The 16026-nt window shown below is 42.5% G+C and overlaps 1 protein-coding gene across 1 annotated transcript in view; it reads right to left on the reverse strand.

Annotated features, from left to right (window-relative positions):
• Nucleotides 1-1096: 1096 nt before the first annotated feature.
• The window catches only part of IL31RA (interleukin 31 receptor A), a 37974-nt gene continuing 23044 nt past the window's right edge, over nt 1097-16026 (reverse strand). The window contains exons 7-14 of the mRNA XM_011371055.1: nt 15352-15568; nt 10190-10372; nt 9179-9280; nt 8228-8374; nt 6320-6460; nt 4140-4233; nt 2914-2995; nt 1097-1561 (exon numbers count right to left, since the gene is read on the reverse strand). Coding sequence (XP_011369357.1) covers nt 1097-1561; nt 2914-2995; nt 4140-4233; nt 6320-6460; nt 8228-8374; nt 9179-9280; nt 10190-10372; nt 15352-15568 — 1431 coding nt within the window. The remainder of the gene's footprint in view (nt 1562-2913; nt 2996-4139; nt 4234-6319; nt 6461-8227; nt 8375-9178; nt 9281-10189; nt 10373-15351; nt 15569-16026) is intronic.

Below are 16026 nucleotides of genomic sequence, written 5' to 3' on the forward strand. Positions count from 1 at the left end.
CAGCCTAGTGCCAGTCATAAGTTCCTGGGTCTCAGCAAATGAACCCTTCTATCAGCACTTAGGCTAAAGGCTCCACTGATTCTCAGCTCCGTGCTCGGCTGTGGCTAAGGCAGAGGAATCCTGGTGTTGGAGCAGCAAAGTTGCTACACATTGCATGTTCCCAGGCACTGCTCAGCTGCTTCTGGGCAGAGCCTTTGAAGGGTGTGTTCAGTAAGCATTACTGGGCTCTGAGTCAGCACGAGGTACAAGTACAAAAGCCACTGCTACATTTGGTGCCTTTCTACTCCCAGGCTTGGGTGCAAGATGGAGGGGCAGACAGGACCTCCAGGAACTACTCCAGGGCTGGGCAATGGCCTGGACAGTGGGGCAGACCTGCTGGCCCAGTTTACAGCCCTTCCCCCAGTGCCCTGCTGAGGCTTCTCTCAGTCCTTGCTCGACCAGCAGCCAATGTGCTGTGGACTCAGGACAAGAGTCCTAGGTTGGGGTGCAGCCACAGACACTTGAAATTTAATGACGGCAGGTACACTGAGCCTCAGGTACACTATCAATCCTATGTTGAAGAAGAAAAGTAAGATTTCAGGGCTAACTCAGAGGGGGAGCCCAGAGCCCAGGGGAGGCCAAGGTGAAGAGAGAGAGGCTCTCCCCTCCTATCAGACCACCCAAGTGCCACCTAAACAACTGTCCTCTGGCAATGGGAAAAGTGTCTCCTGGAACTCTGAGGAGCAGCCCCAAGCAAAGGCTGTGACCATGACTCAAATCATAGGGAAGGTCAGATACTCCCACTTCGGGTGTCCACTGTCCCTCCAAGTCCATCTGTCAGAGGCCTCGAGAGCTTATTATCTAAACAAAACACTTTGCGTTTCCTATGCAAAGCACTCAGGCTTATCAATCACCATCTTTTCTTCACAGCTAAGTCACATGTCTGTGCTAACCTAGCTCAACCAGCCGTTCAAGGCAGGCGTGACTTTCTCTAATGCAAGCAGGATGGGGAGATGACAAAGGAAGCTCTTCTGGCCAAGCTGTACTGTCATGCTCCTTGCAGGAGTCACGCATACCGAGATGCAGAGGACGCAAGCCATGGTGGCATCTAGACTTCTCACTTGGTTTGGTCTGGAAGTTGTTCAGACATGAGAAATTCTCTGGTTGCCAGCGAATTTTTCAGATAAGGGTTTGGTGTGCCGTCCTCACAGAGGTGGTCAGGCCCCAAACTTTGAGCAGAAGAGAGAGGTTGCTCTCCAGCTTCTGAGCAGACCTCCTCTGGCATTCCAGAGCACAGGTACTGGGGTTTTTGGGGGAGAGCCTCAGTTGAAATGGGAGGCTCTGTGAAAGTCTTCCCGAGAGAACAATAAGGCCTGTAGGGGGAAGTCACGTACTCATTCTTTTCCCCTCCCAGAATGTTTTCCTGACACTTTCCAGATTCCTCTGTGGAAACCTCTTCCAGAAAATTCTCAAAGTTCACCACCAACTTGTCAATAAGGTCTCTGGGGGCAGAACATGGTTTTAGAATCCTGTCTCCTTCCATGTTCAGAGAGTCATCAATTCCATTCAGATTTAGCTTATCCTGGAAGAGAGAAAGGGAAACCCCCAATGGTCATTTGGGGGCTACATATGATGTAACCAAAAGCTCACTGGGCTTGGGACACCCAATACCCCACCTGTTGATAAGTCCCCCATATTCCTCCCAGAGACCAGAAGTGGTGGCCAATTCGCCTCTACACGCCCTCAATAGAAGCTTGGCAAGAGTGGCAGGTTTCTTGAGAAAGAAACAATTTCAGATAATTTCTTCTTTTAGAGTGCTCGAGGCTATTTTTTATACAATCGTATGCTCATATAACCCCAGTTGAGAGGGAAGCATCCAAATGAGAACTCTTACGATAAATGACTTGCCCAACATCACCAGAAAATCAAAGGTTGCCCTCTGGCAGAGGCAGTGTCATCTCTGTCATCTTTACACCGTCAGAGCCTAGCTCAGTGCCTGACATACACTGAATGATTAATAAGTGCTTGCTGTAGAGGGCATACCTACAGATTATTCAAAAAGCATTTTAGACATCAGATAATACTGCCTGTGAATTCATTTATTCTCTTAATAACTTTTAATGAAGTAGGAAAGTAAATAGGGTAATACAAGACTAATAAAAAAGAGAAGAAAATAGAAATCAAAATCACAAAAATAAGAAAAATTAAAAGAAATAAAAATAATAAAAATATCTATGTCAAAAAGAGACTTCTGAATTAAAATAGGGTTTATATTAAAAATTCCTGCATCAAGAAATACTGAAAACAGTCTTTAAGTAATAAGGATTTCAAGGATATATTTGACTGGGGTTATTTCCACTTAAGCAATAAATTAAACCTTAAAATTTTCAGACGTTTTCAATTTAAAAACTTATGAAAAAGGAGGATTTCTACTTATGATTAGTTCACTAGAAAACCCCATTGCCAGTCAGCTTTGATTATAACGTCCCCAGTCTGAAACAAACAATTTGAGGCAGCCTTCCCCAGCCTTCGGACACCCACGCACATCAGTGTGCCCTCCAGGTATCCAAGTGGTCTCTAGATTAACTGGCTCTTGGCTGTTTTTAAATTGCTGCAAATCTTACAGTTGGGCTCTCTAATCAGACAGTCAGGTGCTTAAGGGTAGGACCAGTGTCTTTCTTCCATACCATCCTTTATAGGACCAGATCCATGCCCAGAACACATTGGGTCCTTGTGAACCTGGTGAAGCCCTTTCCTCTGGTCAAAAGAATGAGGTCAAAGTCATTCGAAGAAGGCTGATTCCATCACCCTGCCATTCCTGGGAGTTTTTACTGCCGAGCTCTCTATATGTGAACCCTGTACAAAGCTCGGCCCAGCACTGCTCCCACAACCGGCCTGCTCAACGATTTCCTTTATGAAAACAGGAGTGTTTACCTTGAAATCATTTCCATGCCATGTGGCAATACTGCTTTCAGCAGGGTTGGGGACATCAGGCCAACAAAGGTGCTTCAATTTGCTAAGAGATAATATTTTAAAACAGGAATGAGTCCGAGAAGCATTTTAGTTGGACAATATGGTCGAGCCAAAAGAGTAGGGCTTTGCTTAAGAGAACTGTATGGCTTCCTACTAAATAAGGTCAAGCTCCCAGCCTCCTGACTGAAACTGAGAAAGCAAAGTATTTTGGGGGTGAAATTGCAAGTCAGGGATGGGACATGATAAGAAGAGACCTCACCCAACACAAAGCTATTCCTACCCTTCCCACTCTCCCAGCCGTGCATCTCCACACCTGGTCCTGATGCCAGAAATCATACTGTCACAGAGCCATTTCTTTGAGATTTATTCTCTGGGAAGACTAGTACTCTAAACCTTATAAGCTACCCGCACTTTAGCTTATAAAGTGTGGTCACAACCAGCAGCATCAGACCACTTGGGAACTTGTTAGACATGCAAAATGTACACAAATTTGCGTTGGTGACTTGGTTACAACCTGCATTTGGGAACTTGCATTTGACATTAGCTTGACCATAACTAAGCACAGCTGCGTGGCCAAGGTGATCCACAAGTGCAATTCTGGAGAGAGAGGTCTACCAGGGAAAGAGCCCCTGACCATCAGGGTAGCACGAGGCTCTTTGAAGATAAGCTTTCTTCCCCAAAGCAACCAGGACAGGCAGAACAAATGCCCCTGCAGCCAGCCCTCCAACACTGTACCGCAAGCAAAGAACAAGTCTATGCTGGGCATATGACTGGCTTGCACTCTAAATCCTTGGGGACACAGATCCCTGCTCTGCCTGAGAGAGACGTTAGTGGCCTTGAGGTCTCCTGCTACTGCCAGGGACCCTCTCGAGACATTGAGGGAAAAGATCTTCTCCCCAACCCTAGTCTCAGATACTGAACACAGCAGACGAATCTTATGGAGCAGCTGGTACTCCTCTGGCTTCAAAAAGGCCAAGGCCTGCACGGGGGGCTATGGCAAGTGAAAGTCTTGTTTGGCAGAATTCTGGTGATCCACAGGGTATGGCACATAATAAACTCAATAAATATGTACCAAATAATAAGTGAGTGAACGTCTCCTTAGTGGCAGAATACCTTCTCCCGCCCATGATGCCTTCTACCCTTTCCATCCTTCATTTAAGGGCACATGCTGTTGGCTGTAAACTCACTTGGGTTTTTTGAGACCATATGCCATCGTCAGGATGATAAGAATAAGGAGGCCTCCTCCAATCAGAGAAGTTATAAGGCCAATCTCAAGGACACCTTTGGGAAAAAGAGAACAAAAATCAGTAGCAGGTTTAGCTCCTCACTTTCAATATAAAAATCAAAGATTAATTTTTTCTTCCAGTAGCTTCAGAAACACATTCCTTATTACTTTTCTTTCAATTCATTCAAATTCATTCAATTAAAAAAAAAAAATCTTGGTGTTTGTGGCTCCCCATCCAGTTATCTTCTCCCTGAGTAATACTGACAGACATTGTGTTCACCATCCATCCTCCAAGTTCATTCATTTAGTGAATATTTACTGAGCACTTATGATTTGCCAAACACTATTCTGAGTAATAAAACAAACAGCAATACACAAGAACTACAAGATCCTTTATCTCATGGAGCTTATGTTCTAGTAAAACAATTCAGACAATAAATAAGATTATTTCAGATAAAACGGCATGATAGAAAATAAATAAGGTAAGGCAGGAGAAAAGTTAGCAACATTAGATAGAGTGGTGAAGGAAGATTTCTTTGAGAAGTGAAAACTGAGCTTATATTAATAATGGGAAGTAACCACTGTGAGAAAATATGGGGAAAGCATTCCAGGCAGAAGAAACAGCAGATGCAGAAGCCTTGACATGGGAACAAGGAATATAAATAGAAGCAGAAAGTGGTAGGAGATGAGGTTAGCAAGGGACAGATGATGAAGGATTCTGAAAGCTACAGGAAGGAGTTTGGATTTTATTTTAAATACAACAGAAGCCACTGGTGGGTTGTAAGCAGGGGGTTTGGGTTTTAAACTCCAGCTGCTATGTGGAGAATAGATTGTAGAGGATCAAAGGTAGAAGCAGAGAGATCTATACTCTGTAGACCAAGGGTAAGAAACTTCTAGGCTCCAAGGAAGGCTCTTCCCTACAGTTTGATCCCTGGAGAAAATTTCATCATATAATGCAATTTGTATCTAGTGTTGTAAAAATACAACATGATTTTAAAGAGCAATATCAAAAAGAACTCCAAAAAGGCAATGTCGGTCCTTAAAAATAGAACATATTTTCTATGTAAAAACATGCTATACTCACATTTTCCAGAATAATAAAGCTATTTCTATTCTTTTGAAAATGTGACGAGCAAGAGGCTTTCGAGACTACTTAAAGCAGACTATTTTTAGCTGCTACTGCAAAATTTAGAAATGTTCCTTTACTTTTAGTATAAAAGGTCATTCATTTCCCCTCCCCCCCACTGTAATTTCCCTCCACACCCCACTTCCACCCCTGACCTATAGATGTTGCCGTTTCCCTTAAGAACTGGATCTCTGAAGACGGGGCGTCTCCTCCCAGACGCTCATGGCGTGCACCTGGGGCCTGGTGCCCCCCGGGGAATGGCACCCCCAGTGCCCTCGGGTGGGGGGAGCTGGCACATCCAGGGCCTGGCGCACCCGGGGCCAAAGTCATTCATTTCTCAAAAGTTTTAATATATCCTTAAAATCAAATCTCTTTCACACAAGGACTTGAAAAAACTAACATATATCTCTGTTTCTCCCATTCTCCTTCTTCTTCATCTATCTCCTCTTCCCATCTTCTTTCCCTCTCGAATATTCCCCATAATCATCACATGAAACTACATTTTTTTACATTTTTGTTATATTTATTAAATCTTTCTTGCTCCTTATTTTGTAACGTAAAAGCTGATAAATAGAAAATGTTATGTGCTTTTTTGCTCAAAAACTCCACAAATGATGATGATGCTTATTCAACCAATGTTTTCCCTCCAAGGCTCCATTGTGCAGTAACCTCTGACAAGCAGAAGCTGGCGACTATGAACTTGGGGACAGTCTCAGGGCAGGAGCTGGTTTGGATCTGAGACTGAAGTTGACATTAACTCGATCCCTCCACCTCAGGCCAATATAGGGCCACCCATGAGGAAGGAGCAAAATGATCAGGCTTTCCAAATGCAGCTTTGCTTTCTCTACCTACTCTCTCCTCGCCCATACACCTTCCAGGAAAGTCAGTGAGCCAGAGAGCAGGTGGCCCTTCTGACTTTGGCTTCCCGCTGCCTTCAGCAAACAGCAAACAGCATTTCTGACTGGTCTAAGGGAGATGGCAAGGAGACGTACGCAGGGCTTGAAGGAAATACTCACTAATTGACAATGTCTTGAAGTTTATTCGGGTGCTGTTGGTTCCCCCAGCACTGGTACTGGCCATGACCTGAACAGTGTAAGAGGTCTTTCGTGTCAGGGACTCCAGGTCATACTGCAGGATGCTGGAGTTGACTGTCTTGGCTAAAGGAAAAATGAAGAAGTCAAACACTACAGCCAAGCCCAACTGAAATTGTGCATTAATAGCGCTGAAATAAGAGCATTGGAACCAGTACGTCCAAGCTCGGCCATCTCATACCACAATCCCTCTATGCTTAAAATTAGCCTATAAAGATGGATCAAAGATCTAAATATAAAAGCTAAAACTATAAAACTCTTAGAAGACAACACAGGGTAAACCTACATGGCTTTGAATTCGGCAATGGTTTCTTAGACACGACACAAAACATAGAAGCAACAACAACAAAATAGATTAAACTGGACTTAATCAAAATTTAAAGCTTTTATATATCAAAAGACTATCAAGAGAGTAAAAAAGACAATCTACAGAATGAGGAAAAATATTTGCAAATCATGTATTTGATAAAGAACTTACATCCAGAATATGTAAAAAAACTCTTAGAACACAACTAAAAGACAAATAACACAATTTAAAAATGGACAGAGACTGAAAAGGTTTTTTCCAAAGAAGATATACAAATGGTCAATAAACACATGCAAAGATGTCCAGCATCATTAGTTATTAAGGAAATGAAAATCAACATCACACTGAAACAGCACTGAGCACCCACTGGAATAGCCATGATTTTTTTTTTTAACAGAAAATAACAAGTGTTGGTAAAAGATGTGGAGAAATTCAAACTTTCATACACTGCTGGTAGAAATGTAAAATGGTGTAGCCATTGTGGAAAACAGTTTGGTGGTTCCACAATAATTTAAACTAGAATTACCATATGACCCAGCAATTCCTCTCCTAGGTATATACCCCAAAGAATTAAAGCAGGGACTCAAACAGATATTTGTACACCAATATTCACAGCAGCATTAATCACAGTAGCAAAAAGAGGAAAAAAAAAAAAACAACAAATATCCATCAACAGATAAATGGATAAAGTATGTACTGTCCATACAATCGAATATATTATTTGATCATGAAAAGAAATGAGGTACTAATATATGCTCCAACACGGATAAACTTCGGAAACACTATGCTAAATGAATGAAGCAAACACAAAAGGCTACATATTATATGATTCCAGTTATATAAAATATCCAGAACAGGTAAATCCACAGAGACAGAAAGCAGTTTTGTGGTTTCCAGGGACGGTGGGAAGAGAACGACGGGAAGTGACTGACTGAGGGTGCAGCGTTTCTTTTTAGGGTGGAAATAGGTAGTGGTGATGGTTATACAACATCATGGATGTACTTAATGCTACTAAATCATATGCTTTCAAATGTTTAAAGTAGTAAATTTTATATTATATGTATTTTTCAATAACAACATAAAAATTAGCCTAAACAAGAATCCACGCCTAGCCCAGAAATTAGGATGTCAGGAGATACTGTATGACTTTGCAGTGGGCAGTAGTAGGAGTCATGGTAAAGGGTCCCACACTGAGGTAGGTGCCTGACAGGGTCTGTCCCCACTGCACTCTCTAATTCAGGCATAACAGTCAGGAAGCTCCCTGTTTACAGCCTGACCAGGGAAAATGATATCCACTCCTCCTGTTCATACAGGACTCTCAGGTACTGTCACTCACTCTCATTTGGCTCCAGAAAAGTCAAGAGGTAGGTGCTCTTGGCCCCATTTTCAGAGAGGCTCAACGAAGCTAAGTGATTCATGCAAGGCTGCGGGGTACCAACGACAGGAGCCTCCCCTATGGTAGGTCTAGCCACGGCATCTATTTGGGGTTCTGGAGTTTTTTCAACTAAGCTATAAAGCACACTTACAGAATTTTTTTCCATCCTCGGCTTCGTAAAATATTGTGTAGTTGCTAATGAAACCATTTCTCTGACTTTTGGGAATCTCTTTCCATGCGATTGTGACTGTCTTCACACCAATGTTCTCCGCTTTGGTCACAGGACCTGATGACGGGACTTTACGAGAAGGGGAGATAAATAATAAACACTGCATCACCCCCCAGCAGATCCTGCTCCCCACAGGGCTTTGTCCATTACTCAGACTGAAATTAGTGTTGGAGGTCAGAGGTGGGGCAGAGTAGGAAATTGATAAATCAACTCGTTTGGGGAAAAAAATGTTCTCTGGGGTCATTAACCAGGAAGAGAAGCAGTGTCCAATATCAGAGAAAAAGGACTTTCTTCTAGACTTCTCACTCTAATTTGGCACCCAGCTCTTCCACTCACATCTGTAATAGTGATTATCAAATAAATAGCTGAAGAGTATGCTTCCATAGGTTTTCTTTGAGTGACAAGATACATTTTTTTGTTGAATCTGGAAGATGTTAACTTCCAAATAGAAAAAATAAAGTCTGAGAAGTTCACCAGTAAAATCCTTGCTATTCCTACACAATTAAAAATAATTTTTTAGTATCTCTAACTTAAATCTATAGGTCCCTAACTTGGTCTTAACTAAATGTTATTTCTGCTTATAGCGCCGTCTGTACTCAGTTTCTTTGTGAATTTGGGCAACTTATTTTACCTCTCTGATTTCAATTTTCCATTTGTGAAATGAGGGGCTTGGACTTGATCTCTAATGTCTGCCCTAGCTTTGAAATTCATTGAATCGAGAACTTGACCACAATGTGTCAAACATACATAGCTCACTAGAAGCTGAAGGTACAGCATGGATGAGCACTAAGGCTACAGGCATTCACGGCCTTATCTGAATGGTGGACAGGCCCTAATGTTTCCTCCCCACTACAGGACCTTGTCCATACATACCGCCTTCTTTGACATAAGCCTGGATGGAATATGGCTCGCCCACTTGGTCTTGCCATATTGGATACACAGAGATGTTATAGCACCAGAAAGGTTGTAATTTATCTGTAAAAGAGAGTGGGGAGGGGAGGACAAGCATTAAGTGTGGCATGTAGAAGGAATGCTAAACTTAGAGTTATGGCCTTAGACTTATAGAAGGTATTCTATTTCTCTATATTTTCACATCTGGAAAATAAGGAACTTAGGTTGGTTGGTCTCTAATGTCCATTTCAGTTCTAACATTTTAAAATAATTCTTAGAACTAAATCTGCATCACTCTGACAAAATGATAGAGCCACTGGGGAAGGAAGAAGTAAGAGATCCAATCCTTTATCACTGACTTTGATATATAACTTAGGGATGCGCAATAAACTTAATTCTTCTGTCAACAGCATATTACCCTAAATAACTCAGATACCATGAATTCTAGCTCTTCTATCTGCCTGCATCTTTGCATAAGTATAATTCTTCATATGAATGCTGTTAAGTATTAAAAAAAGGTTGGACTGATGGGAATGGGAGGATAAAGCCTCACTTACGTGCCTTACAAGGATCAGAGACTTCCTTGAAAGAAGGCTCTTCCCTTTACCAATCACCTGGGGAATGGGCCTAGCTCTGAAACAGACAACCAGAACTGAAGCGGGTAAGAAAGGTGAGATACAAAATGCTGGTGTTATCCACATGATCAAGATGTCTGAGAAGGATTGTCTGGTGGCGGGTTAAGATGGTGTTTTCCATCTGGAAACAAGCTACCTGGAAACATGCCAGATGCCTGGTCTGATACCCATGGCTTCTTGTCCCAGCATTGCTGGGAAATGCCAAAAAAATGTTTCACTTCACCAAGCTTGCAGTAGCTTGTCAAATGCTATTAATCACATTTTCAGCTTTGATGCCAAAGTTCGCAAGATTTAAAAACTGATGAAAAAAAAAATGGAATCCTACCTAGAAGGAACTTGTGGGATCTACATTGCCTACCTTGCTGGATTGTCCAGTTCCTGGTCTGAGACACAGATTCCCAGTAAAAGGTGGATGGCTCTGAGTCCAAATCTGGGAACCACTCAACCATCCATGTGTCCACCTCCGGAGTGGAGCTTCGCCACTCCACCGCCAGCTGGTCCTGAGTGAGGCGGGCCTGCATGGCCTCGATGCACTGAAATGCTGAAAGGAGAGGAGACTGTTTCACAGTTACCCAACTCATCCTCCAAATGCGCCAACCACACTGGCATCTATTCATTGCCCAAATCCTAAAGAAGGTCAAAGTGCAGGGTCTTCCCTGCAGCCTCTCTTCATGGTGCTATTTTCATCTGTTTTATTGTTTCTCTTTTCTTTACCCTCTCCCTTTGATGATGAAAAGCCTTCGTAATCTTTCCTTATCTCCTCAAAATTTACCTGTTTCTAGAAAAGGATCGCACTAGAGTTAATGATTGAAAAGACTAACCTTCCATGGGTGTCTCTGCAAGTCTAAAGGAAAGCAAGCCTGAGAACAAGAATGAATCTTTAAAGGCTGAATTTCAGGCACCAGTAATTCTGTGGCTGGGAAGCTGGTAGAAGGTGACCCGAAAATCATACCAGGGAGATGACTTCAAATTTCAACCATCTAGGCTCGCCCTGCACAACCTGGCTATGGATCCCTATCCTCAAGGCAGTAAAAGCCGTGTCTGTATCAGAAAGACGCACACCCATCCAAAGCACCTAGGTATGAACCAATATGTAATGACAACATTTTCTGCCTGCCTAGCAGAAAAACTCATGTCTAGAAACAGGTCACAAGGACTCCTTTAATATAAAAGTTGAACATGTGGCTTCAAATCCAGTATCTGGGAGTTATCCAGAATCAGAGATCTATCTTATTGAAAATGTTCTGAATATGCAGAAAGGAGAACCATCTGGAGGTGCGGTTAGGCGGAGAAGGAGGGCGCAAAGCAGTGGCACTCAGAAGATCAGAGGAGTGGCTCTGCCCTCATCTACTCCTCAACACCCACAGCACACCTGAGCCTTCAAAATGGGAATCCACAAAAACTATGTTTAAATGAATTTCAAAGACAGCCCTGGATGAGGCAGAAGAGGAGATGGGGTCCCTTAAAAAAAAAACCCCAAAGCCTTCTGAAGCTGGATGCCTAGGCCGAGTGCTGGAATTTTGTGTGGGGACCGAGGGTATTGAATCCTGCCATGTCCAGGCAACAAGCCCCAGCAGGCTATCTGTATACACAGAAGCCTCTGTTCTGGATGGCCACAGTTTATGGATCCTTTTCCCAAAGTGGGCCTTTATGAGACACTCCAGCTGCTAGTCCTAGAAGCAAGGCCAGGTGATTTGTCAACCTAACAGGGTAGCTCTGAAGAAGAGGAACTGAGGCATGAAGGAAATTTGAAGTTAGACTAGGGGCGGGGGCCAGGGCCAGGTAATCAATCCACCTAATCCCTATGGCTCCTAGTTCCTCCTCCTAGCGCACCCCTACTAACAGCCTCTAAGCATCCTCAGTTTCCATTCCAGTCAGGCTGAAAGTTGGGACTGGAGCACTGGGGACTCTACCTAGCCTCCCACAGCAGATAATGTTAGTGCTCCTTGATCTGCTCAGATTCCTTCTTACTGTTTTTGTGTTTTGCTTGGTTGGGATAATTTTGAGATGTAACTTATACTCCAGAGTCCCCATGCAAGGTCAGGCTGGAACCATTCTCCTCAGGACTTTTATCACAGATCTCACTTTTCGTGGGTTGAATTGTTTTCCCCCAAAAGACATCCTCAATACCACAGAATGTGACTTTATTTGGAAATCAGGTTGTTGCAGATATACATACTTAAGATGGTGGCCTTTAACTCAATATGACTGGTATCCTTATAAGAAAAGTGGAATTTGGACACAGAGACAGAGACACGCAGGAAGCTATCTATGAGAAGACTGAGGAAAGAGATTGGAGTCATGGAACAGCTGGCGCTTCCAGAACAGAGGAAGTAAGGAAGGATCCTCCCCTAAAGGCTTTTGAGGGATCATGGCCCTGCCAACACCTTGATTTCGGACTTCTAACCTCTGGAATGACGAGACAATACCTTTCAGGATTTGGAGCCACCAAGTCTGTGGTACTGTGTTGGGCAGCCCTGGGAGAATCAAACAGCACCTTCGGCTTGGCCTCTTCCCCTTCCCTGGCCTTGCTTCTTCCGTTTCCTTTTCTGGTCTCCCTGGAGGCACTTTCTTAATAAATTACTTGCACACAAATCCTGTCCTGAAGACGGGAGGCCGTGTGGGTTCCTAAGCCCACACTCCTTCCCTTTACTAACATTGGTGCTCTGTGGAGCAGGATTCAAGTCAAAAGGGCCAATCTGAGGAAACAAGCCTGGGCTCTGGACCAGGGGACTGCAGAAACGGTTCAATTAAACCACGAGTCGACCTTGAAAGATGAAAGGGCCCGGGCAGCATTAAAGTGTGCTGAAAGAGAAGTTTCCAAATCAACATTCCACTGAGTATAAACTAACTGCTAGATCCCTCCATCATTGAACAAGAACTTTTTGCGCAGTTTCTCCAAATACAACATACCTCCAGGGGTGGCAGGAAATACAGAGCTTCCAGGGAAAAGGGGCTTTGACTATGAACAAATCTAATTCCTTGCATGAAGGCAGTCACTTTGGGCTTATCAAGTAGAGCTCTGAATAGTGCCTCACCTTTGCCAGCTGTCCTAGGCCAGCCTCAACTCTACCCCAGCTCAGGCCCAACCTCCTCCTCAGCCCCTCACCACACAACTGACTTTGCTATTCTAGGCCCTGCTTCATAGATTCCTGCTGGCTAAGGGCTCCTAGAACTCAGAAGATATTCAGGCAAGAAAATATCTGAAGGTATGTCTATTTCATGCCCTAATTTTAAAGGTAGAAAAATGGAGGCCAACAGAGGTAAATAACAGTTCAGCATCACACAGTATCTGTGACCAGAATTCTAAGTCACTTTATTAATACCAAGTCCAAGATTCTGGAAAAATTATATTGTACACATTTGGAGTCAGTGAGGCCTGAGCTTGAATTCCACCTGAGAGACTTCAGGCAAATTACTAAGCTTTCCTGAATCTCAGCTTCATCATCTAAAAATTAGAGCTAAGAGCATCTCCTTCATAGGTCATTTCAAGGCCAACATCAGATCAACCTATGTCATCTTAGCATAATGTGTGACATATAATATTGAACAATATGATTATTATACTTACTTAATGATTGTTATACTTACAACTATTATTATAATTATTCTCCGGTTGACTCTATTTTATTAAAAAAATTCTACAAAACATTGCTTTCTTATATGTCTAGAATAGAGATCTGTAAACTTTCTCTGTAAAGAGCCAGATAGTAAATATTTTAGGTTTTGTAGGCCAGATGGTCTCTGTCACTACTGCTCAACTCTGCCATCATTGCATAGAAGGAGACATCGACAGTATATAAACAAATGCGTGTGACTGTGTTACAATAAAAATTTATTTATAAAAACAGGTGTGAGGCCAGGTTTGGCCCACGAGCTGTAGTCTGCCTACACCTGGTCTAGGACCATCGTAACTGATGATCGTACTGACGCTTCTGACACAAAGCAGGATTGGGAAAAACAAACAAAAAACCCTATCTGAATTTAGCATAATTTTAGTTATAGTATTTTTAAAGTTGATAATCCATGTCTAATAGAAATTTAATCAGACATTTTATTAAGAATGACAATAATAATTAGTGCTAGACAAAGAATTTTACATGCACAATCTTATTTCCTTTTCACAATAACTCTATCAGGTAGGTATTATTATATAACAGCCCCATTTTATAAGTAGCTAAATTTTAGAGAGGTTAGATAACCTGCCCAAGGTTTACGTATCTGGTGAAAGAGCAAAGACTTGAATCCAGGGCTCTCAGACTCCAAAGCCCATGTTTTAATCCCCTGTTCTTTACTGCATCCCACTCTGGGGCTACACCAGGAAATTAAGATTATTAAACAGCAGTACCTCAATTAAGAAAGAATTAAGAAAGAATGACGCATGCATTTGTCAGAAACTTCATCATTAGGAGCGCTGGATAGGCAGGAACTAGGATGGCAGGAGCTAAGGACTGTGGGGAATAATATTAAATATTAACTAAAATAATACCAAGTGTAGTTCAAAATATATAATATGTATATCTAAGAGTTCTAAAATGAGGCAAGGGAAGAAAAGGGTTAAGTTTAAGAAAAAGAAAAAGAAACAAGTGTAAGCAGACAAGTCTAGAGCTGGTAGTGTAAATACCTGAACCAGTGCAGGTCTCAGAGAATAGAGAAAGATGGCAAATATGAAAGTGCATTGGTGTATTTCAACAAATAGTTACTGAGCGCCTTTTCTACGCCAACTGCTCTATGCCTGTTCTAGGTGTTGATAATAAATGAGGAGGAAGAAGGGTAGGAAGAGGAGAAAAAGGAGGAAAAGAGAAAAACAAACAAAAACCTCTGCCCTCATGGAACTCGTGTCTTATTGTGGGAGAGATAATAGAATGAGAAAATCGACAGAATGAGGGGTGGTAAGATTTATAGAGAAAAACAAAGCAGGGAAGAGGACATCTATTGCCTGCAGTTCCTTGAATAAGAATCAAAGATGTATTTTATTCCAGAACAGAATATAAAATATGAGTTTGCCTGGGAGTTGTAGAATGTTAAAATCTACTGAATCAAAAGTATAATGAGCAATTTATTGGCAAGTAGAAACATCAGAACCTTTCCTAACTTGGTAGTCAAATGGAAGGGGAAGCAAAGAAAAAGGAAGAGCGAGCAAACCAAGGCTGAGACGTGGTCAATGCAGCGAGGGGAAGATTTCAAAAGAGAGGTTTCAGTCACTGAGGACAAATGTGGCAGATCTGACAGTTTGACAGGGCGCAACCTAGCTTACATTCACTCAGACGAAAACAAATACAAGCCACACACAGACCTTCCAGGCGTATGACTTTGTATCATATGATTTATGAAGTTCGATTTTCAACACAGGCTTTGTTCCAAAGGAACTTTATTTCAAGGGGCTCGCTGATTACCGGAAGATTTTGCTCTTCCCACCAGAACCTAAAAAATCTCTACTTCCCTTGAGAAAAGAGGAATTACTCCTTGGCTGGCTGGATGGGGTCAGGCATCTAAGTAAGAAGTTTACACTGTACTCACGCTTTTCATCAATAGCCGGAATCCTCAGGGCGGTCACTGGAGACTCTCCAAGAGAATTATAAGAAATCACAGACACCCAATAGGTCTTATCTCCCAGGTACAGTTCAAGTTGCTGGTTAGTGGTGTTCGTTGTCTCTGTGAGGTTAGTGTTGTTTTCTGGAAAGTACCATATGTTGTAGCCAAGTGTTTTTTCCAGGACTGGGGCTCCTTTTGTCTTCTGAACACAAAAGAAACAAAATTTATTGCCAGAAACAAAAAAAAAAAAAAAAAAGGAAAGGCACTGAGACTGTGCTAAGTGGTGGGGATGGGAGTTGGAGTAATATAGACCACTAGGCACTAAACTACAAGCAGGCGACTGCCCTCCTGGGATGAGTAACACACCTTGTGCTGTGGCATCACACCTTCCAGCGCTAGAAGAGGGGATCTGCTAATCTTTGGTATCAACCCTTAACATAAGTCTAAGTCCATGAGGCTAAACTAAGAGAATGCCTGAGCCAGTGTAAGCAAGCCACCCCCGTTTCCTTTTATCTGTATCTTTCTCTTTATCCCACATGGGCAGAATATAAGCTAAAAAGTTGAGGCATTCTCTCCAAGCCAATCTCAAGTCTGATCTGGCTCTGAGTCATCTCTTCCCTGGAAGGCCCCAAGAGTTGGAGAGTAGCTGCGCCCTTGCCT

Source organism: Pteropus vampyrus, unplaced genomic scaffold (assembly GCF_000151845.1).
Source record: "Pteropus vampyrus isolate Shadow unplaced genomic scaffold, Pvam_2.0 Scaffold181, whole genome shotgun sequence".
Classification (NCBI taxonomy): domain Eukaryota; kingdom Metazoa; phylum Chordata; class Mammalia; order Chiroptera; family Pteropodidae; genus Pteropus; species Pteropus vampyrus.